This window comes from Eptesicus fuscus, chromosome 6, assembly GCF_027574615.1.
Source record: "Eptesicus fuscus isolate TK198812 chromosome 6, DD_ASM_mEF_20220401, whole genome shotgun sequence".
Lineage (NCBI taxonomy): Eukaryota > Metazoa > Chordata > Mammalia > Chiroptera > Vespertilionidae > Eptesicus > Eptesicus fuscus.
In genome coordinates, this window is record NC_072478.1 from 73,371,394 (window position 1) to 73,394,623 (window position 23,230).

Consider the following 23,230-nt stretch of genomic DNA (forward strand, 5'->3'; position numbering starts at 1 on the left):
CACAGTGGGGGCCAAGGTAGAGGTGGTTAGGGGTGATCAGGCCAGCAAGGGAGGGCAGTTAGGGGTGAGATCAGTTCAGTGTGGGGGAGCAAGCAGTTAAGGGCGAGGCGAGATCAGGCCAGTGCAGGGGAGCAAGCAGTTAGGGGCAATATCAGGCAGGCAGGCAGATGCCGTTAGGGGTGAGGCCGAGAGGGGCTCAGGGGCAATCAAGCTGGCAGGGGAGCAGTTCAGGGCGATCAGGCCAGCAGGCAGGGGCGGTTAGGGGTGATCAGGCAGGCAGGCAGGCAAGCAATTAGGAGCCAGTGGTCCCAGATTGCGAGAGGGATGTCCGAATGCCGGTTTTAAAAGCGGCAGTCGGACATCTCCTGAGGTGTCCTGGATTGGAGAGCGTGCAGGCCAGGCTGAGGGACCCTCCCCTCTCCCCATGCATGAATTTTGTGCACTGGACCTCTAATTATACAATAATAGCCTAATTGCCCCATTCATTTATCTCATTTCACACTAATGCCTAAGCTTTAAGCATTCTGCTATATTTTTTGTTGCTTACAAATTTGTTTTAGCTCCTATTATTAGATTGTGTGCTCTGGGGATAGAGCCAAAACACAAGTGTCAAAAAAAGAATCCACAGCATCTGGTGATGGGCTAGATTTAAAAAATGAAGTAGCTAGGGATGTCACAAATGATTCAAGCCCAGATAATGTTAATGCCACCAAGAAGCAGTGAAAACATTGATTAAGGGAAGCTAAGAAGTTTTTGAGAAGTAGAATATCGTTGTGGGTTTGGTTCCAGACTACTGCAATAAAATGAATTGTAATATTTTTGCTGGTGGATAGGCTCTCCTCCAATATGTAAAAAAATGCAACTTTGTGAAGTGCAATAAAATGAAACAATAAAATGAGATATGCCTGTAGTCAGTGTTTTGAAGATTCAATCCATTTCTCTTTGTTAGACTGTTCAAAAGGTATTCATTAAGGGCCAACTGTATGTCAGTCACTGATCACAGTGCTTTAAAATGTATTATGTAAGGTCCACATTAGTCATATGAGGTTTTTAGAAAAGAAAACTGAGGCACAGGTTTTCACATTGGAAGTAAGGTATAAAGCCAGGATTTGAGTCCAGGTCTCTGATTCCTATGCCCATACTATTAAACGTCAGATTTATTGATGTATAATTTGCATATAGTAAAATCAGCCCTTTTAAAAGTATATACTTCAATGAGTTTGGGCAAATGCATATAGTAGCATTGCTACCACTCCAATCAAGATATAGAGCATTTCCATCACCTCAAAAAGTTCTTTTAAGTCTTTTTGTAGTCAGTCTTCTCCCTCCATTCCCAGTCCTTGGTAACCACTGATTTGTTTTGTCATAGTTTTGCCTTTTCCAGAATGGTCAAATAAATGGAATCATAACTTATGTAGACTTCTTAGCATGTTGCTTTTTAATTAATCTCTGTTGCACATATGGGTAGTTATTTCTTTTCATTGCTGAGGTTATTTTACTGTGTGGTTATATTACAGTATGTCCATCTGTTCCTTGATTGATGGACACTAGGTTATTTCCAGCTTTTAGTTACTACAAATCAAACTGCTATAAACTTTTGTGTATGGGTCTTTGTAGTATGTTTCTTTCTAGGATAACTCTCCAGGAGGGGAGTTGATAGGATGTATGGTAAGTATATGTTTAACATTATGAGCTGCCACTTTTCAAAGTGGCTGTACCATTTCATAGTCCTACCAACAATGTTTAAGATTGCAGTTGCTCTTAGTATTGTCTTTTTTTATTTCAGCCATTACATTAGATAGGTTGTATCTCTGAGTATTTTTTTTTCATTGTGGCTTTAATTTTTCTAATGTCTTTGGATGTTGAGCATCCTTTGTATGTGTTTATTTGCCATCTGAATATTGTTTTTGGTAAAGTGTCTTTGATTCTTCTGGCTATTTTCAAAGAAAATATTTTTAATGCTCACCCAAGGACATTTTTCTCCCATTGATATTCAGAGAGAGTAGAAGGAAGGGAGGGAGGAGGGAAGAGAGACAGAGAAAGAGAAACATTGATGTGAGAGAGATGATGCTCTAACTACTTAGCAACACTGGTCAAGGCTATTTTCAAATATTTTTGTCTTACGAGCTGAATATTAAAAGTGCTTCAGATATTCTGGATACACGCCCTTATCAAATACGTATTTTGCAAACATTTTGTTAACTGCTTTTCAAAGGTCAAGAGTTTAGTTTTGATGAAATTCAGTTTATCAGTTTTTCTTTTATAGTTTTTTTTTATCTAGGAAATCTTTGCCTGACTCAAGGGCACAAAGATTTTTTTTCTGTATTTTCTTCTTGACATTTTATAGTTTGAGTTCTTACACTTAAGTATATGCCCTAATTCAAGTTAATTTTAAAATATGGTGCAAAGTAAGGTTGAGGTTTGCTTTTTTGCATACAGATGTTTAATTGTTCCAGCACACAGAGCCTACAGTCATAACCATTACACAACTCTGCATCCCAGTCTTATCTCTTATTGTTAAGTATATATGTAGCTTTATACAAGTTAAGTCCTCCAAGTCTTCTACCTAGTACATAGAGTCTCATAAGGATTAAAGAGAATGTGTAGCAGCAGCTAATACAATGTCTGCAATTTGGTAGGCATTCAGTCAATGATAGCTGTAACTAAATATAAAATTACTTTTTAAAAATCTCATTCTTTTTTCAGCTAACATACTGAACACCTATTATATGTGCTGGTGATACATTAGTGAACAAAAATTCCTATTTTCATAGTGATTACATGCTACTGATTAATTTACAAATCATGAGATGGTTTAATATAATTTTATTAAGTGACATTAAAGTTGAGGATGCACTTTGGTGCAGCTTCGAAAGCTTACAATAAATAAGCACTGTAATAATGCATTAGTTTAAAAATTAGGTTCTACAAATGTCTTGTAAGAGGAATCGGTCAGCCTTGGAAATGTAATGGTAGTGGAAGACTGTCCCCAGCATCACCCAAGGAGAATACTCTGAGCCAGGTCACACATATTCGTAGGAGATGAGGCAACCAGCTGTCCCAGGAAGCAGACCACTGAGGTTATTTATCATATTTCATTTATTCGAAGTCCTCTGTGCTTGAGCAAACTTTGAATTAAAGTATAATCTTCCATGTAAATTTGCCTACAGGCTCAGAATGCACTGGTGACTCACCCTGAGTCTCTAGCCCACTCAGTTTTCCTAACTTTTTAAAATACATTAAATAGCTAGCCTTTTGAGGATTAAATTCTTAAAATGTGGTACTTTGCATAATGTGGCTCTAAGTACTCAATTAATGAATAACTTCTGGGGGGTGTTGAAGATGAGGCATGGCTTTGGAGTTAGATTTGGAGTTTACTGCTTTTCTTTACTAGCTATGAGGAGTTGGGTAAGTTACTTCCTGTCTCCGATCCTCAGTTTCTATATACTCCCTTTACAGCATTGTTCGCATTAAATGAGATCACTTTTACCAAGTGCCTGATCCTGGTACATATGCATTTCTCTCTATCCATCTGTATTGTAAACTATAGAGAATTTTATTTATCGTAGAGTGTTTTGTTTATTTTCAGAATCGTCTCAAAGAAATTGAATACAATCTCTCTAAAATAATGAAACTTGACAATGAAATTAAAGCCTTGGAAAGCCGAAAGAAGCAAATGGAGAAAGATAATAGTGAACTGGAACAGAAAATGGAAAAGGTTTGTGGTGGTAGAATTTTGTTTTTCTTTAAAATTCTGAAGTTAATATAGTGAACCTCATTTTAATCCATTTTGCCACTCATTTTGAAAGAAAATACTTAAGATGTTTGTCTTCATGTATATGTTAAGAGGAAGGATATTGAATACTTTTTTCATACTTCATACTTCAGAGTGATATCTTCTTATACTTATTAAAGCTCTTTATTTTGGTTTTGCATAGGTTTTTCAAGGGACTGATGAGCAACTAAATGATTTATATCTCAATCACCAGAGAACAATAAGGGAGAAAGAAAGGAAATTGGTAGACTGTCAGCGTGAACTGGAAAAATTAAATAAAGAATCTAGGCTTCTCAATCAAGAAAAATCAGAACTACTTGTTGAACAGGGTAGGGTAAAGTATTTACTTGGTCTTTTTTATTGTGATATGCATTTTCAGCATGAATGATGAATCCAGGGAATTATGCTGAGTGAAAAAAGTCAATCTCAAAATATATACAGTGTATTTCCATTTGTGAACATTTTTGAAATGCCAGAATTTTAGAGGACTGATTAGTGATTGCTAGGCTTACTAAGTAGGAGGAGGGGCAGGAAAAAGGTTACTGTGGTTATAGTTATAAAAGCAACAAGAGGGATTTTTGCGGTATTGGAACTGTTAGGTATCTTGACTGTTGTGGTAGATATATGAGCCAGTACAGGTGATACAATTATATAGAATTTAATAAACACACATACAAATGGGTACAAGTAAAACTGGGAAATCTGAATAAGTTTGAAGGATTGTATCAGTGTATCCTGGTTGATATGACACTACAGCAGGTCCTTGAATAACTTTTATTGTAATGTTTTTGAGAAGCATAGAACTTAATTCTTGTCTGTATCAAGTAGTCTGTGGTAAATTTGGTTTCATTATATGTCATTTCATTTAAAGTTGCAGAATCTATCCATGACTTTTAAGTGAGGATTTACTTTATAGTTTTGCAAAATGTTACTAAAAGAACACAGTTTTCTGCTTACAATAAGTCTAACACCAGGTGAATGCATTTTTCCACACCAAGCAATTCTCTGATTCTTGGCAACTGGGTGTCCTGTAATTTAATTTAGTTCTGACACTAACTTTCTGAAATTAGTACAGACCCCACAGATTAAGGGCTCAGTCCTGTGAGACTGCCTTCCATTTCCAATGGCCATTGCCAAGTCCAGGTTGTCTGTCACCTGTTCTTCTGACCACTGGCTATACACCAGACATTTCTACAACCCCTTCCCCAGATTCAATAATTTGCTATAATAGCTCATAGAACTCAAGGAAACACTATTTCCAGTTTATTATAAAGAATACAGCTCATAAACAACCAAATGGAAGAGATGTATAGAGTAAGGTATGGGGAAGAGTGTGGCACTTTCTAAGCACCTCCATGCGTTCACCAACCTGGAAGCTCTGAAGCTCCTTGTTTAGGGGTTTTATGGGAGTTCCATTATGTAATAATTATTGACCATTGATGATTGAATTGAATCTTCAACTTCTCCCCAGAGGTGGGGAGGAGGGTAGTGATTAGATTCTCTATAATCACGTAGTAGGCTCCTCTGATAACCAGCTCTCATCCTCCAGGAGTCACCGCATTAGAATAAACTCAGGTGTGGTAGAAAGGGACTTATAATGAACTAGAGGCCCGGTGCACGAAATTCATGCACGGGGGTGGGGGGGGGTGGGGTCCCGCAGCCCAGCCTGCACCCTCTCCAATCTGGGATCCCTCTCACAATCCAGGACTGCTGGCTCCCAACTGCTCGCCTGCCTGCCTTCCTGATTACCCCCAACCGCTTCTGCCTGCCAGCCTGATCACCCCCTAACCACTCCCCTGCCAGCCTGATTGATGCCTAACTGCTCCCCTGCCAGCCTGATTGCCCCTAACTGCCCTCCCCTGAAGGCCTAGTCACCCCTAACTGCCCTCCCCTGCAGGCCTGGTCACCCCTAACTGCCTTCCCCTGCAGGCCTGGTCCCCCCCAACTGCTCTCCCCTGCAGGCCTGGGTCCCCTCCAACTGCACTTCCCTGCAGGCCTGTTCGCCCCCAACTTCCCTCCTCTGCTGGCCTGGTCACCCCCAACTGCCCTCCCTTGCAGGCCTGGTCCCTCCCAACTGCCCTCCCCTGCTGGCCTGATCGCTCACAACTGCCCTCCCCTGCTGGCCATCTTGTGGCCACATGGGGGCAGCCATCTTGTGTGGGGAGTGATGGTCAATTTGCATATTACTCTTTTATTAGATAGGATAACAAAAGACACTCCTCTCTTACCCTGCCTGGTGTTGCTCAATAGTTAGGCCTTTGGCCCATTCACTGAAGGTCTCCGGTTTGATCCCCAGGCCTTTGTCGGGGCACATGCTGGAGGCAACCAACTGATGTGTCTCTCTCACATCGATGTTTCTCTCTTTCTCGCTCCTTCCCTTTCTCCCTTCCACCCTCTAAAAATCAGTGGAAAAAATATCCTAAGGATTAACAACAACCACCAAAAAAAACCAAAAAAACATTCTGTCTGAAATTCTAAGAGTTTTAGGAGCTCAGTGCCAGGAACCAGGGACAAAGACCAAATATGTATTTCTAATTATATTACAATATCACAGTTACTATTTGGGGAAACTGGGCACAAAATATAAGAGATCTTGCTGTATTTTTTTATAACTACATGTTAATGTAAGAGTATCTCAATTTTGTAAAAATCAGTTAAAAAAAAGAATTACATCTACAGCTCAGTCCATGTGGCTCAGTGGTTGAGCCAGGAGGTCAGGGCACATGCCTGGGTTGTGGGCTTGATACCCAGTGGGGGGTGTGCAGGAGGCAGCTGATCAGTGATTCTCTCTCATCATTGATGATTCAATCTCTTCTTCTCCCTTTCTCTCTGAAATCAATAAAAACATATTAAAAATAATAATGATAAAGGTCGTCTACAGCAACAAGCAGATCGCCATCAAGAAAATATCCGAGCTAGAGATTCATTAATTCAGTCTTTGGCATCACAGTTAGAATTGGATGGCTTTGAGCATGGACCATTCAGTGAAAGACAGATTAAAAATTTTCACAAACTTGTAAGAGAGAGACAAGAAAAGGAAGAAGAAACTGCCAGCCAACTGATGGTAAATATTGTTATTTTCTTTTGTTTGTGTCCAAATCTTTAGTTACGTTGTTTTAATTTTTGGATAGACCTTATTTTCTTATAATTCTGGATTAGTGTTGGGATAGAATCTGATACAAAGTAGAAGAAACTTTTATGGAAGCAAATTTTTAAATGTGGATAAGGCTAAAAATATGAAGAAATGCAGACCTATATTTTTAATTTGATTTTAAGTAATATTTCTTTTTCTTTTACTAGAAAAAGTAAAGAAAAGGTTTGCTCAGAGTTAATAATGGTTATCTGTGGGTGCTAGCCATTCCATATTTTTAAACTTTTTTATATTTTCCTTAGTGTGTATGGAAAAACTTTTTTATATTTTCCTTAGTGTGTTACTTTGATAATGAGGAAACTACCGCTTAATGAATTATGTAGTGAAAAAAATTGTTAATACTTATTCTTATGTATTTAGAATGACTTTGCAGAAAAAGAAACTCTGAAACAAAAACAGATAGATGAAATAAGGGATAAGAAAATTGGACTGGGAAGAATAATTGAGCTAAAATCAGAAATTCTAAGTAAGAAGCAGAATGAGCTGAAAAATGTGAAGTACGAATTACAGCAATTGGAAGGATCTTCTGACAGGATTCATGAACTGGACCAGGAGCTCACAAAAGCTGTAAGACAAAATTAATTTTAAGGTGTAAGACATTTAGAACCTTGCAATTTGAAGTATTTTTTTTCTGTTGTTAATCCTAAAATTATGGCATGTTAATTAAAATATCTACCTTGTCTAACAATCACATGTAAAATGAATTCATCTAAATATCTTAATCAGTTAACTCTTTGGTTCTAGAATCCAGTGGATTAAAAATTAGAATCACCTAGGAAGTTTTTAAAAAGTACTTATGCTTAGACCTACTTCAGACCTTCCAAATTAAACTCTCTAAGAGTAGAGCATGGAAATGTGCATTCAGAACAAAACAAGGCTATTCTTATGAGTACCTTGGTTAAGAACCATTTACTTAAGTTAAAAAAGAAACAAGTATTTTTTTCTCTAGGTTCCATACACTGTAGATCTTATAAATTTTTTGCCATATTACCACTTTTTCTATGATGGAATCTTTCTTAGCCCACCTATTCTTTTCATGAATTTCCGAATTTTCTTCCTTGTTTCTGTTTTCTTCATTTACATCCCACCACCAAAGTTAAACATCCTAAAGTTGGAAATGCCCCCTCTCAGATCCCACTTTGATAATGTAATTAAACATTCCTTTTTGCTTCCTAACTTAACATCTAGTGTATGTTTTTGTCAGTTTAGCATTTTATCACAATACTAGAGGCCCGATGCACGAAATTCGTACAAGGGCCTTGGTCCCGGCCCCCACCCGCCACTGCCGCAGCCAGGGGCCTCTGCTGCCTCTGCCATGGCCCCCGCCCACTGTGGCTTTGTCCGGAAGGAAGGACTTCTGGTCTAATTAGCATATTTCACTTTTATTATTATAGACTAGAGGTCTAGTACACGAATTCGTGCATGGGTGGGGTCCGGCCGGCCGGGCCCCAATCAGGGTGGGTCGGGGCCAGGCCTGTCGGGAGGAAGAGACGGGAGGTTGGCCAGCAGGCCCTGCCCCTGATTGAGGTGGGGGGGGGGGGTGATTGGGGGCTGTGGACGGTGGGCCAGCTGGCCCTGCCCCTGAATGGGGGGGGTGCTGATTGGGGACCAGCGGCCTGGGGGAGGGGCCATGGGTGGTTGGCTGACCAGCCTGCCCCTGATTGGAGTAGGGGGCTGATCAGGGGCAGAGCTGGCTGGGGGGAGGGACCACAGGCCAATCGGAGGTGGGGCTGGCAAGGGGGAGGGGTCATGGGGGTTGACCAGCTGACACCACCCCCAGATCTGGCTGGTTTGCTGGCTGCAGTGGGCGTCATAGCGACTGGTCATTCTGGTCGTTAAGGCCTTCCAGTCGCTGGCTTTTTATATATATAAATTGTCTTGTAAAGGGATGGCATTACTTAGGGACAGCATTACACTGTTTTTAGAGTTTCTGTGTGGCAGGAAATGTAGTGAGTTACATGGGTACTTGATAAATACTTAAGTATTGATTGAAGAGTCATGAAACTATATTCTTAGACACATTTCTCTTAACTTTGCATTAATTCTTATTCTCCCACCCTTGTTTGACCCTTCCAGATTTATTTAATAATTCTCTAGTATTATAAGATAGTAAGGTAACTTTATAAGATTTTTTCCTTAAAAATCTTATTTCTTATGTTTTTTATTTCTGTTGGAGTGAGTAGTTGATACACTTTGTCACTATTTTAACACAAACTATATAAACCTCTGTGTTTGTTTGTATTGATAAGGAACATGAGCTGAGCAAGGCTGAGAAAAACAGTAATGTAGACACACTAAAAACAGAAGTAATAAGTCTTCAGAATGAGAAAGCAGACCTAGACAGGACCCTGCGTAAATTGGACCAGGAGATGGAGCAGTTAAACCATCATACAGCAACACGCACCCAGATGGAAATGCTGACCAAAGACAAAGTATGACCTTTCTTTTTATTTTAATTACTAGAGGCCCATGCATCAGTGGGATCCCTCAACCTGGCCTGCGGACATCCCTCAAGGGGTCCCAGATTGTGAGAGGGCACAGGCCAGGTCAAGGGATCCCACGGGTGCACAGTCGGGGCTGGGGAGGGGCCATAGGAGGGCTCCAGGGCATGTCCGGCCCTCTCGCCCAGTCCCAGTTGGCCAGACCCCAGCAGCAAGCTGACCTACCAGTCGGAGCTTCTACCCCCTGGTGGTCAGTGCGCATCACAGCGACTGGTCAAATGGTCGGACACTTAGCCTATTAAGCTTTTATTATATAGGATAATTTCTGGTATTTTAAATAGTTTATCTTATTATGAAGTATTTACCGTAGTCGTTATTAGCTTTATATTTTAGGGGCTAACTGAGCTTAATACTGTAAAAATAGACTTTCAAGTTTAAAAACTACTTTCTAATTATAAAAAACTAATATAGAGATGTATACATACAAGTAAATATGTACATTGCTGTTAAATTTTATATCTTATACAGAAGTTTTAATTTTTATATTATCAGACTTGTTACTCTTTTCTCTCATGGCTTAGGAAGGTCATCCCCACTCTTAGACTTTAGGAAATTATATTTTCTCTTCTTACATTTTTATAGTTTCACTTTCTAAGCCTAGAACTTTAATCAATCTAAAATTTATATTTGTTCTTGACATAATGTGGAGATAATGAGCTTTATTTTTAAAATATTTTTTAATAGGCTGACAAAGATGAACAAATCAGAAAAATAAAATCTAGGCACAGTGATGAATTAAATTCATTGTTAGGGTACTTTCCCAACAAAAAACAACTTGAAGACTGGCTTCATAGTAAATCAAGAGAAATTAATCAGACCAGGGACAGACTTGCCAAATTGAAGTAAGTAATAGAAATTTAATAGAAATCTCTTATTTCTTGCTTTCATTTTTAATTGTTCTAAAATAATTTGTCATGAAAAGGTAAGTCTTATTTATTGATTTTGGTTTTACATTTTATGAATTGAGTAAAATGGTAACAGTGATTCGGGGTCTCTTGTTCCTTGAAAGTTTGTAGAATTAACTGAGAGGATTAAAAGTCTCCTTTATAAAAAAGTGAGACCTGAAACTATAAAACATCTAGAAGGAAACTTAGGGGAAAAGCTTTATTATATTGAAATGGCAATCATTTCTTGCATATGACAACAAAAGCACAGGCAACAAAAGCAAAATAGACAAATAAGGCTACATCAAGCTTTAAAACTTCTACCCAGCAAAAGAAACATTAAACGGAGGGAAAAGGCAGCCTACAAAATGGGAGAAAATGTTTGCAAACCGTGTATCTGATAAGGGGTTAATATCCAGAATATATATATAAACTTCTATTGCTCAACAACAACAACAAAATAACTGGATTTAAAAAATGGGCAAAGGCCCTGGCCAGTTTGGCTCAATGGATAGAACGTTGGCTGCTGACCTAAGGGTCCTAGGTTCATTCCTTCAGGGAATGTGCTTAGGTTGCTGGCTCCTCCCCTGCCCGGGCCCTCCGGGCATGTAAGGGAGACAACCAATCGATTTGTTTCTCTCACATGGATATTTCTCTCTGTCTTTCCCTCTCTCTTCCACTCTCTCAAAAAAATCAATAGAAAAATGACCTCAGGTGAGGATTTAAAAAAAAAATGGGCAAAGGACTGGAATAGATAATTCTTCAAAGAAGATATACAAATGGCCAATGAGCATGTGAAAAGATGCCCAACATCACTAATCATCAGAGAAATGCAGATTAAAACCACATCTCTTCAGCCCTAGCTGGTTTGGCTCAGTGGATAGAGTGTTGGCCTGCGGACTGAAGGGTCCTGGGTTTATTCCGGTCATGGGCACAGGCCTAGGTTGTGGGTTTGGTCCCCAGTAGGGAGTGTGCAGGAGGCAGCCAATCAATGATTCTCTCTCATCGTTGATGTTTCTATCTTTCTCTCCCTTTCGCTTCCTCTCTGAAATCAACAACAACAAAAAATCACTTCACACTGGTTAGGATGTCCAGTATCAAAAACACATAACAAGGGTTGGTAAGAATGTTGAGAAATTGGAACCCTTGGGCACTAATGGTAGGAATGCAAAATGGTGCAACTGCTATAGAAAACAATGGGAAGTATCAGGATGAAGCAGGTGTGCACTCACACACGTTTATTTGAAACAGATTTCTCAAAATAGTACCTGTCCTACCTATGTACAGTCTACTCCGATATGTTCTGTTTCATTTTGTTAAAATATGCTGAGATGATGCATTGAATTGATTATATGACTTGCCTCATAACCTGCAAATTAAAAAGCCCTAATCTGTATGGGCATGGAGATTGGCTAGGGTGAAATTTAAGAGTTGGAGTGGAGATAAATTGTACTAGTGAGCAAAGTCTTTGATGAATGAGAAGAAATGAATGATCTTAAGTAGATGATAACAATAAAGAGGGGACACAGGAAAGGAAGGGAAGTAATGTTGTGTGAATGGGCCCAAAGGGAATTAGGAGGATGTTCTCCCCGCTTCCCTCCCTCCGTAGATCCAGCAAGCATATTCTCCTGGCAAAGGCTCTTAACCTGAGATCTATGGCCATGAATTCCCAGAAACCAGGCAGAATTTTGCCATATTGCACATTTTTCTGGGACTGATGGCAAGTGAGTCAGTGTCTGAGTGGGAGAGTTCAGGTGGAAGTGATTATTGCCTGGACTCCAAAAAAAGGTACTTGGCCATAGCAAACTTTGTAATATTTGTTGGCAGAATTAGTCTTATATCTACCTATTCAAACTTTTCAAACTAATTTCTCATGTTTTAAAATTGTAATTAATATTTTTTCTTATTTTATAGCAAGGAACTAGCTTCAGCTGAGCAAAATAAAAATCATGTAAATATTGAGCTAAAAAGGAAGGAAGAGCAGTTATCCAATTATGAAGACAAGCTGTTTGATGTTTGTGGTAGCCAGGATTTTGAAAGTGATTTAGGCAGGCTTAAAGAAGACATTGAAAAATCTTCAAAACAACGAGGTAAGTTACCTGCTTTATATTATCAAGTCACTGTGACATGAATTTTCATTGACAGGTAAATAAGGATGGGAGATTTAAAAACTTGGTTCTGGATCCAGATGGCTTAAGTTTTGGTCCTGGTTCTATAACTTAACTTGCTGTGTGACTTTGTGCAAATTATTGAACCTTCCTATACTTCAGATTCATCATCTGAGGACATAATTACCTGCCACCTAGGTTGTTAGGGAGGAGTAAATGAAATTATAGGTATAAAACTCTTAGAACAGTTCCTGGAACATAAGAAGCTCTAAAATTTGTTATATTTTTTGTGTGTTATCCAAAGACAAATCTGAATGTATTGTGGGAGCCAGAATTTTGAAAGTGATTTAGATAGAGGTTTTAAAGAAGAAATTGAAAAATTTGTAAGAATATTTAAATATCAGAATTTAAAATTTTTTAATAATGTGTTTATAAAGCAAGAAGAATAATCATATTTACAGAGGAGGATGTAACCATATTGACAAAACTATATTTCATTTTCTTCTGACTGGAAACATACTTATTTTCTTAAAATAGCCATGCTGGCTGGAGCCACGGCAGTTTACTCCCAATTCATCACTCAGTTAACAGATGAAAACCAGTCCTGTTGTCCCGTCTGTCAGAGAGTTTTTGAGACAGAAGCTGAATTACAAGAAGTCATCAGTGATTTGCAGTCTAAGCTGCGTCTGGCTCCAGATAAACTCAAGTCAACAGAATCAGAGCTAAAGAAAAAAGAAAAGCGGCGTGATGAAATGCTGGGGCTTGTGCCTATGAGGTGAGACTAGGGGCACATGTAGCAGCAGCAGCAGCAGCACTGTAAAATGCCTGGCATGTGGTAGCACCTCAGTACCAGGTCTTGAATGAATAAAAGTTGAAGTCAGGATCCTAAGCCAGTATGCCCCGTCTCATGTTAGTTATATGACAAGAAGAAACAATGATTTTCTTTTTGTTTCCTTTTTTGTTTTCTTCTAAAGGTAAATTTGCTTCTTAATCTAGTTACAGGGCAGACAGATATAATCTGTGTCTCTGTGTTAATTTAATTTCTCAGTTTGGCTTGAGAGCAGAAGTTTTGACAGATTTAGAACTGTTTACTGATATTTAACTTTCTAAACCCAGCAAAAGAATTAAATTACTGAAAAGCTCTCCCAGCAGACAAATTTTAAACTGTATTACGGCCCTGGCTGGTGTGGCTCAGTTGGTTGGGTGTCATCCTGTGCACCGAAAGGTTGCTGGTTTGATTCCCATTCAGGGCACATGCCTGGGTTGCGGGCTCAATCCCTGGCAGGGATTGTGCAGGAGGCAGCCGATTGATGTTTCACTGTCACATTGATGTTCCTCTCTCTCATGGTCTCTCTAAAAATCAATAAAATATAAGAAACTGTATTATGTCTTTCCCACTCTAAAAAGGAATGAATCCTAGATGATTTCTAGTGTTCGTTTTCCCCTTGCTTGTGCAAGAAATTCAAATAATAGTCTATTTATAAATCAAATCAGAAAGTATGTGATAATTGCTTTGTCTCTCAGAACAGAGCACAGAGCTGGTCAGAGAAACCAATGACATGACCCTCAAGGAGCTGGTGTCCCAAGAAAGGAAACAAGCTCTCAGAGTTAGATATTTAGAAAGCTGGGATTAATAAAGTACTTAATTAGTTCAAACAAATGCATTATTTAAGAAGAGAGAAGCTAGTGGACTACAGAATGAGAACAGGATATAGAGAACAAGGTAGGAGGGAGAATGTAAACCACAGGGACACTGGTTAAACTCAGGTAAGAAAAGGAAAGGGGAGAGGGAATTGAGAACAGTGTGTATAAAGGGATGGAGAGTATGACCTGTGCTGCAGTAGAAGCATTATCTGGAGTTTAGGGAGTTATTTATAGGGATTGATTCCCATAAATTGGGAAGATGGGACTAGATTATTTCAGGTCTAGTTATAGCTGTCTCTGATAGGTGATGAGAAGCCATTCTGAGGGATTTAATCAACAATGTGTTTTAGGAAAACTGATCTAATGTTAATGTATTGAATAGATGAGAGTGAAAAAAAAACAACACACCTCTGGAAGCAGAAAAACCAGGAAAGGTCTAAGAAGATGTGCTTTGTGGTAGCCAGCCTCCAAGACGGCCCCCAATGATCCTGGCTTTCACAATCTTGTTCCAGGATTGGTCTGTGTGACCAACAAAATATGACAGAAGTGATAACATGTCCCATCCAGGATTAGGTTATATAAGGTCCTCAAGCTTCCTGCTCTCCTTTTTTCTCTCCTGGATCTGGGAAAGCCAGCTGTCATGTGGTGAGCAGCCCTGTGGAGGGACCCACTTGGTGAGGACTTGAGGCCTTTGAACAACCAAACAGTGAGGGTACCATTTGGAACCATATTCTCTAGCAGTCACGCCTTGAATGACTGCAGCCCTGGCCTTCAGCTTGACTGCAACTTCAACCAGAAACCCAACTCGGAAGTACCCAGATAGCTGCTCCTGATTGTCTTACCTGTGAGAAATAAGTGCTGTCGTTTTAAGCTGCTAAATTTTGGGCTATTTTGCAACAGTAGATAATATAATTATCAAGGTGAAACCAGATTATTGCAGGCTACAAAGAGACAAAGGCAGTAGTTTGAGAATGAAAAGGAAGAGGAATAAGGCAGTATCTTGAGAAGAAAAAGATCAAATAAAAGATAAAATTTAAAGTTGATAGAAATTCCATGTCAAGGAAATTTGAGCTTAGATCTGTGTCATACTGATATACTATAAATAGCAGAAATCAACATTGTGTTATATTTTGGGGCTCTTGCCATCACAGCTCCCATTTTCAGAGTAAGGTGCCTGGTGCCTACCATATTCAATGTAGTTTCCTAATTCTTTGTGTATTGTAACTTTCGTAACCCATAGTTTTCAGTGTGAATTGTGTCTACACTTATTCTCTATTTAACCATTAAAGGGTTTAATAAAATAATGAGAGTGAAAAAAATTATATGTGGGGCTAGTACCTGTCATATTAGCTAGAGAAGCAACAGTAGCCGGGGCTGACAGCTTTTATACCCAAAGCTCATGTAGCATTTGGCTGAGTGGTTGGTTGCTTTCCTTCTTTCCATCATTTTTTAAAAACTTTTTATTTTGAAAAAATTTTAGACTTATAGGAAAATTACAAAAATAGTACAGATAATTTACATATACGCTTCACCTAGCATCTCGTGATGATCAGACTTTATGTAACCATAATTAACATTGATATAATGATGTTACCTAAATTACCATATTTGAATTTCAGCTGTCTTTCCATTAATGTTCTTTTTTGTTTCAGGATCCAAACCTGGATCTCTCACACTGCATGTAGTTCTTATTTCTCCTTAGGCTCCTGTGGTCTGTAACAGTTCTTCAGTGTTTGTCTTTCATATCCTTAACACTTCTAATGAGTGTGATCGGTTAATTTGTAGAATATCTCTGACAAACAGCACAGTAATAATTGTTGCAAGCAATATCTACCAATGGATACTAAAATCAATGGGCAGAAGTTTGAGAAGAAACAGGATACTTACACAGTCTCAATCAGTGTATCTCTCCTAAGTGTTAACTAAAAAAGGAAAATAATAACTTGACAATGGATGGATCTGGCTAACACCATCTTAACTAAGTGAATAAGTTTAACATCTCCAGTAATAAGACATACTGACATGTACCCATTGATATGATGCCCTGAGAAGGATATGATACCACTTTTGTATTATTGCCAAAAAATACATAACCTCAGTCTCACGATGACAAAACATTAGATGGCTTATTTTTAATTGTGTTTTCTGTTAAGGCATAGTATAATTGATTTGAAAGAGAAGGAAATACCAGAATTAAGAAACAAACTGCAGAATGTCAATAGAGACATACAGCGCCTAAAGAATGACATAGAAGAACAGGAAACACTCTTGGGTACAATAATGCCTGAAGAAGAAAGTGCCAAAGTGTGTCTCACAGATGTTACAATTATGGAGAGATTTCAGGTATGTGGATTGTAGTTCGAGGCAGAAAAAAACTTGTTTCATGGTGGTTTGAATGTGAAGTGTGAGAGTGTTAAAAACAGTAGCTGGTGTTCATGTACAGATCATGGTTAGAGTTTCCCATTCTGAATTATTTATAAACTAGAGGCCCAGTGCACAAATTCATCCATGGGTGGAGTCCACCAGCCAGGGAGAGGGGCCTCGGGCGGTTGACCGGCCAGCCCCGCCCCCTGGTCAAACTCCTGGTCGAGGGGACAATTTGCATATTAGCCTTTTATTATATAGGATTATGAAAAATAGTCCTGTTTGTTTCCATTTTCAGTCTGCTTCCTTTTGCTTATATCATTGTTTTATTTCCTCTTACCAAATTTTGTTCAAATTATATATGAAAGCAGTTGTACATTGTAGTAAGTTTTTTAAAAGAAATAACTTTGTTTTATTCTGAAGATGGAACTTAAAGATGTTGAAAGAAAAATTGCACAACAAGCAGCTAAGCTACAAGGACTAGACTTAGATAGAACTCTTCAACAAGTAAACCAAGAAAAACAAGAAAAACAACACAAATTAGATACAGGTAATATAGTCTGTTTCCTCATATTCCCATTAAGACATCAACATTCCCAGTTTTTGTTTTTCAACTAAATTTTACACCTGTTATGTGGATAAGAACTGTCTTTCCTCCTTCCAATCCACAGTATATTCACTTTCTTTTTTCAAAAGGATCACTTCTGTTTCCTTGCTTTGTACAATAGATTTTGAATGATGAGTATCAAGTGAGCTGTACTCTTTCTCAATCATGTCTGCCCTGTGAGTGGCCAGGAGGGGACAAAGATGGTTTGGGGGCTGGAGGGTTCTAGTGGCACTTTTGTTGCTGTGGGTGGGACCCATAGAAACCTGCCTTTGTGAATTCCATAGACGTAAAAAACTGGAAGGATGCTGCTCAGAGCATTTTCTGTACTCTTACATTAATCACTGTGTCCATATGTTTTTGTGCAGTTTCCAGTAAGATTGAATTGAATCGTAAGCTTATACAGGACCAGCAGGAACAGATTCAACACCTAAGAAGTGTAACAAATGAACTTAAATCAGAGAAACTTCAGATATCCACTAATTTACAACGTCGTCAGCAACTGGAGGAGCAGACTGTGGAATTATCCACTGAAGTTCAGTCCTTATACAGAGAGATAAAGGTAAGAACACACGTACCTGGTTTTTTTTTAATTAGTTCAAATGTATGAAATGTTCTTTATTGGTATAGTGGCTAGAATTATGGATATTGTGAAGATAAAATGAAAATGGTATAATAATTCTTAGTGTGGCTCCTGGGTGACAGAACTTGTACTCATAGTACTAAAGATGTCTGGAAGAAGGATTTTGGTTATAATACGGAAGAATTGGCTGCCTGGTTAACTTAGAGAATGTCCTGTTATTGGAGGTGGACAGGTGGTAGGTAACTAACTCCATATAAGTATTCCTGCATGTGAAGTTCGTCTTATCTACAAATTCTATATCCATGGCCAACACTGCCTTAGTCATAGCACTTTCTCTATTTGATTTGAGATGTAGTCTTGGAATCCTTCCCCAAACAGTGAACAGGCATTGAGTTGTCACATGAAATGGAACCCATTTGGAATCCCTCATCTCCATTAATAAAATCTAAAACCCAACCAATTAAGTCTTTAAACAGAAACAACAATCTCCTTTAGGTTTTTATAATTACACACATTCAGTAAGCACTACATATATTACTGAATCTATAGTTACTGTGTTTAAGTATTTTGGATTAAATTATCAGAGGCTTATAGTATATCAAATAGTACTACCTTACATTTATATAATTTTTTAGTGTTTATAAAGTAATTTGACAATACGCCATTTAGGTCTAAGTAGCCCTGTTGAGATATGTGACTAAATCCCCTATTATAGAAAAAGAAATTAAGACTTTTAGATGTCCCATTAACCATGTTCATGGAGGATGTTAATTTCAGATGTTAGGTCTACTGACATCAAAGACATTTTACTTCCCACACTACACCATACCACTTCCCAATATGATAAAATACACCTGTGTTGAAGTAATACTACATAGTCATTTCTACTTTTGTGGATTCATTAGATATTTCAGGATCTTAAAATGCTTAAGGATCATTGTTTTTAAACAGTGGTTACCATATAATTATGCTGTAGATATGTTACAAGGCCAAATAATGCAGACTTCTGATTTAGTAAACCAGTTTGTTGCTTGAAAGCCCTTTTCCTTCCAAAATAGGTGTGGACACATCAGTGATATCAATGTGTACAGTACACTTTTGTTACCATAAAATATCTACTTAATCTTAGCAAAGTAAGCTTAAGGACAAACGTGTCCTTTACAATCATAGTCCCGTCTATAAGAGAGAGACCTGGAGTGAATGAACTTTCCTGTTTTTTGGTCACACAGTTGACATGAACCCCTGCAGACTCTTAAAAACTTATACCTGAAGCCAGTTGTTCATATAATTGGGAGTACATGGTGTAGTTTAAGAATCAAGACAATGGCTGTGGCAGTATAGCATAGTGGCTCACAGAGACTCTCGAGCTGAATGGGGTTTGACTCCTGGTTCCTTTATTTACTGGCTGTTGTGATCCTGGACAAGTCATTTCTGTGCCTATTTACTCATCTGAAATATGGGATGAAAATAATGGTACTTCCTCATAGGGTTGTGGGAAGAGGCAAATGAGTTTCTTTTTAAAGCCTGGCACATAGGAGAGTGCTTGTATGACTGTAAAGTCTGACACCTAAAATAAGATAATGGAATGTTTTTCATATTCTAGGATGCTAAAGAGCAGATAAGCCCTTTGGAAATAACACTGGAAAAGTTCCAGCAGGAGAAAGAAGAATTAATCTACAAAAAAAATACAAGCAACAAAATAACACAGGATAAAGTAATATTTCCTTTCTATATTTACTTATCAAATATACACATTAAACATTATGTTCAGAGCACCATGTTGGACATTATTATGAAATTAAAAGTATAAGATAAATAGTATTTTCAGATTTGTGACAATCTTGATGTTAAAAATTCTTGTTAAAATAAGGATTAAACTTTAACTAGTTTCTTGATCTATAATAAAGCTGAGAAGTGAGACTATTTAATCCAATTCCATAAGTGATAAAGGGAATTATCTGAGATAATAAAATGCGCTGGTGATGAAAACTAGAACCTTGCCAAGACTCCTAACTTTCAAGCCACTGTTTCACTGTGCTCTCCTATTAAGTTTTTGTTACCTTAATTTATTTCCTTGGAAACAAATCTTAAATGCTCTGGTCCTCAGTGTGTTTAATAAATATTTTTCTACAGATGAATGATATCAAAGAGAAGGTTAAAAATATTCATGGCTATGTGAAAAACATTGAGAATTATATTCAAGATGGGAAAGACGACTATAAGAAGGTAATTTAAAACTTAAATCTTATTTGTTTATAGTTTTATTTCTTGTGCTTAAAAGAATTTTCTCTGTCCAACCTCATAGAGGAGGCAGGGTGGGGGTGGGTTAAGAGATCAATCAAAGGACTTGTATGCATGCATATTAGCATAACCAGCGGACACTGGGGCGGTGGGGGCTTGTCCTGGGGGGCGGGAGTGGGGGGGTCAATCAGGGAAAAAGGAGACATATGCAATACTTTAAACAGTTAAAAAAAGAATTTTCTTTTTGTAGCAAAAAGAAACTGAACTTAATAAAATAATAGCTCAACTAAATGAAAGCGAGAAACACAAAGAAAAGATAAATACCGATATGGCAATCATGAGACAAGATATTGATACACAAAAGGTAAGTCTTCTTTGCTTGTGACTTATGGTATGACTTATACCAATAACATTTTTAAAAACTTTTATGTTCAGTAGATCCATATAGTAGAGAATACCAATTTTTTTTTTAATATATTTTATTGACTTTTCACAGAGAGAAAGGGAGAGGGATAGAGAGCTAGAAACATCGATGAGAGAGATACATCGACCAGCTGCCTCCTGCACACCCCCCACCGGGGATGTGCCCGCAACCAATGTACATGCCCTTGACCGGAATCGAACCTGGGACCTTTCAGTCCGCAGACCGACGCTCTATCTACTGAGCCAAACCGGTTTCGGCCCAATTTTTAAAAAATGAAGTTACTTTATGCAGTCATGAAAGCAAATTCCAGTGTTATGTAGTACTAGGAGAGAGAAAGCAATAGCATGTTCTCTTGTTCCTAATAAGGAAAAAGCACACCAATAGTCTCCCATGGAAGAATCTTGGAGTGTCACAGCAGCTGCAGTGGTGCATTAAGTTGCCTTGGCAACAAAAGTACAGTTACAACCATATCATTTTAGTCACTTTTAATTGCTTATAATGATACCTATAATAGATATGTATATATTTATATTATTATTACCAGGAAAACTGATGACAGTCAGGGGGAAAACCCACAAAATAGTGATTTATAGATGGCCAGGATTGGATATGAACACTAAACATGTGAGAAAAGTCCTTCCATGCTTCTCTCCCACCTCCAAATCATTTTCCCTGGTGACTCTGTGCTGTTATTGTTTTTTAACAAGATATTGCCAAAGATCTGCCTCTCCCCACTTCCCACATGATTCTTGAGTTTATCTCAGCAAGGGCCACTGAATGAGGACCCTAGCTCCCTCTTTGAGAAGTCTTGACTTTGAACTTGTGATGAGTTTTCTATATTTAGGCTTTTACTGTCCAAATCAACATTGTTTCTACAGGATATTTTTTTTCTCTAAATTTCAAAGAATCAACTTATGTTTGTCTCACAATATAGTCCATTGTAATCACTGGGAAACCTACTGAAATAATTGTGTTGGCATTGCTGCTACTGCTGCTGCTAAGTGATTAGGTCTCCTTAAGGACAAAACTGCTCAATAAGAACAGCCAACTTTTTAAATTTTCAGTTCAATTCAATGGCCATGGAAGTCTCGTCAAGTAAATAAATATTTACTATTTTTGTGGCACTTCTTACTGCCTTGTATGATTATTATTTGTTAGCTTGAAGGTAAAGATCTTATCTGACACAACAGTATCTAACAATATTGGCACATAGGACTAAAATGCAAGTAGGCAAAAAAAATTGAAGGGGGGACATTAATAGTATTGCTATCTTGTGATATTTTTCCTATCAGATTTTTATTGTGGGGTTCCTATGCAAGATGATCCAATGGGGTACAGGTATAAAATATTTAAATAATTAGTTACAGTTTTTATTTCATTGTGTAAATTTCTGTTCTGGTTTATATGTGCAATCCAGATTAGTCCAGGTTGTAGATTCCTTCACCCTGGCTTATTCTCCCTCTATTGAGTTTAACACGATTCTAAGTAAGGCAGAATTAGTACTACCTGCCAGCAGTTGCCTGTTACGAATCACATGTTGGTAACTTGATCATTTTTTAACTGATTTAATATTTACATTTAGATACAAGAAAGATGGCTGCAGGATAACCTTACATTAAGAAAAAGAAATGAAGAACTAAAAGAAGTTGAAGAAGAAAGAAAACAACATTTGAAGGAAATGGGTCAAATGCAGGTCTTACAACTGAAAAAGTATGTTTTTTAAAAATAGTCTATAGTTTAAATAAAGGTCTATTATTGAATGTGAAGAATATTTAATATGTGGGGTTTTTTTAAATTATTTAAGCCGTTAGCCTAAATGTCCCTTGAGACTTACAGGAAGGTGGATGGAGTTTTTATACAAATATATTTCATGGCCTTATGAATTAAATTAGTGAAGAAGTGATATAGAATTTATAGTTACACTGCAGTGGTGGACAGAATTTAAAATGCCAGGTCCCCAGATTTCTGTTAGTCTGGTTCACAAGATAATGGTACCGAGCAAAAACAATACATGGCCTATGAATCCTGCCTGGGTCAGAGCTTATGCAATCTATAATACTGCCAAAGTGATTTGACATTGGAGACCCATTTTAGATGGTCTTCATTATAATTATACTAGAGGCCTGGTGCATGAATTCGTGCATGGTTGTGGTCTAGCCAGCCTGCCTCTATGGGGGCCCATTGGGCTGGGCCAGCCGGGGGGAGGGGCCGGGGGTGGTTGGCTGGCCAGCCTCACCCCTGATCTGGGGGCCCGCTAGGGCGGGGGGAGAGGAGGGCGAGGATCGGGGCTGGATTAGGCTGGTTGGCTGCCATCATAGCCACCGGTCGTTCTGGTCGTTCCACCGTTCAGGTCGCTGGTATATATATAGATGACAACTAGTATATATATAGATGACAACCAGGCAGATTTGTGTTTTTTTTTTCTTAAGATTGTCCTTATTCTTCTTTCATCTGGTTTTATTGGTACTTACTGTAGTTTCTACCTTCCTGGTGCAGCAGAAAAGATTTTGTTCTTGCCTTGTCTGCCTTAGAGTTAGTTGCCTTAAGAATTCTGTAAGAACCCTGCTAAGGCATTAGACTGGTATAAAAGGCTCTACTCACCAAATTGATTTTTTAACAGCCTCAGTTGATTAAATTTAGGTCTCTCATTCAGCCATTCCTTATAGATTTTTTTCATTTGTTTAACTTTACACAGAAATATGAATCAAAGAATGCTTTAGGTTTTCTAAAGTATATAGTAAACAAATTTTAATTTATAAAACATTACAAATGGTTAACCCTGTTATTGGTTTAGCTGTTTAAAATCTCTTTCCTATAATGAGAAAATCAGACTTTTTATCTGGAAGAGCTCTTCATCTTTAGCGTCTTCATTTTTTATACATTGGGACATTGAGACTCAGGAAAAAATTTCATAGTAAATTTTGATGAAAGCCAGGAATGTGACCCAGATA

General features: G+C 38.1%; 1 protein-coding gene across 1 annotated transcript in view; it reads left to right on the forward strand.

Annotated features, from left to right (window-relative positions):
- The window catches only part of RAD50 (RAD50 double strand break repair protein), a 73,380-nt gene that overhangs the window by 32,928 nt on the left and 17,222 nt on the right, over positions 1–23,230 (forward strand). The window contains exons 6-20 of the mRNA XM_008142454.3: positions 3,590–3,718; positions 3,939–4,104; positions 6,646–6,839; positions 7,287–7,493; positions 9,176–9,358; positions 10,112–10,269; positions 12,226–12,401; positions 12,957–13,194; positions 16,217–16,406; positions 16,851–16,977; positions 17,400–17,593; positions 19,218–19,328; positions 19,748–19,840; positions 20,106–20,219; positions 21,862–21,989. Coding sequence (XP_008140676.1) covers positions 3,590–3,718; positions 3,939–4,104; positions 6,646–6,839; positions 7,287–7,493; positions 9,176–9,358; positions 10,112–10,269; positions 12,226–12,401; positions 12,957–13,194; positions 16,217–16,406; positions 16,851–16,977; positions 17,400–17,593; positions 19,218–19,328; positions 19,748–19,840; positions 20,106–20,219; positions 21,862–21,989 — 2,408 coding nt within the window. The remainder of the gene's footprint in view (positions 1–3,589; positions 3,719–3,938; positions 4,105–6,645; positions 6,840–7,286; positions 7,494–9,175; positions 9,359–10,111; positions 10,270–12,225; positions 12,402–12,956; positions 13,195–16,216; positions 16,407–16,850; positions 16,978–17,399; positions 17,594–19,217; positions 19,329–19,747; positions 19,841–20,105; positions 20,220–21,861; positions 21,990–23,230) is intronic.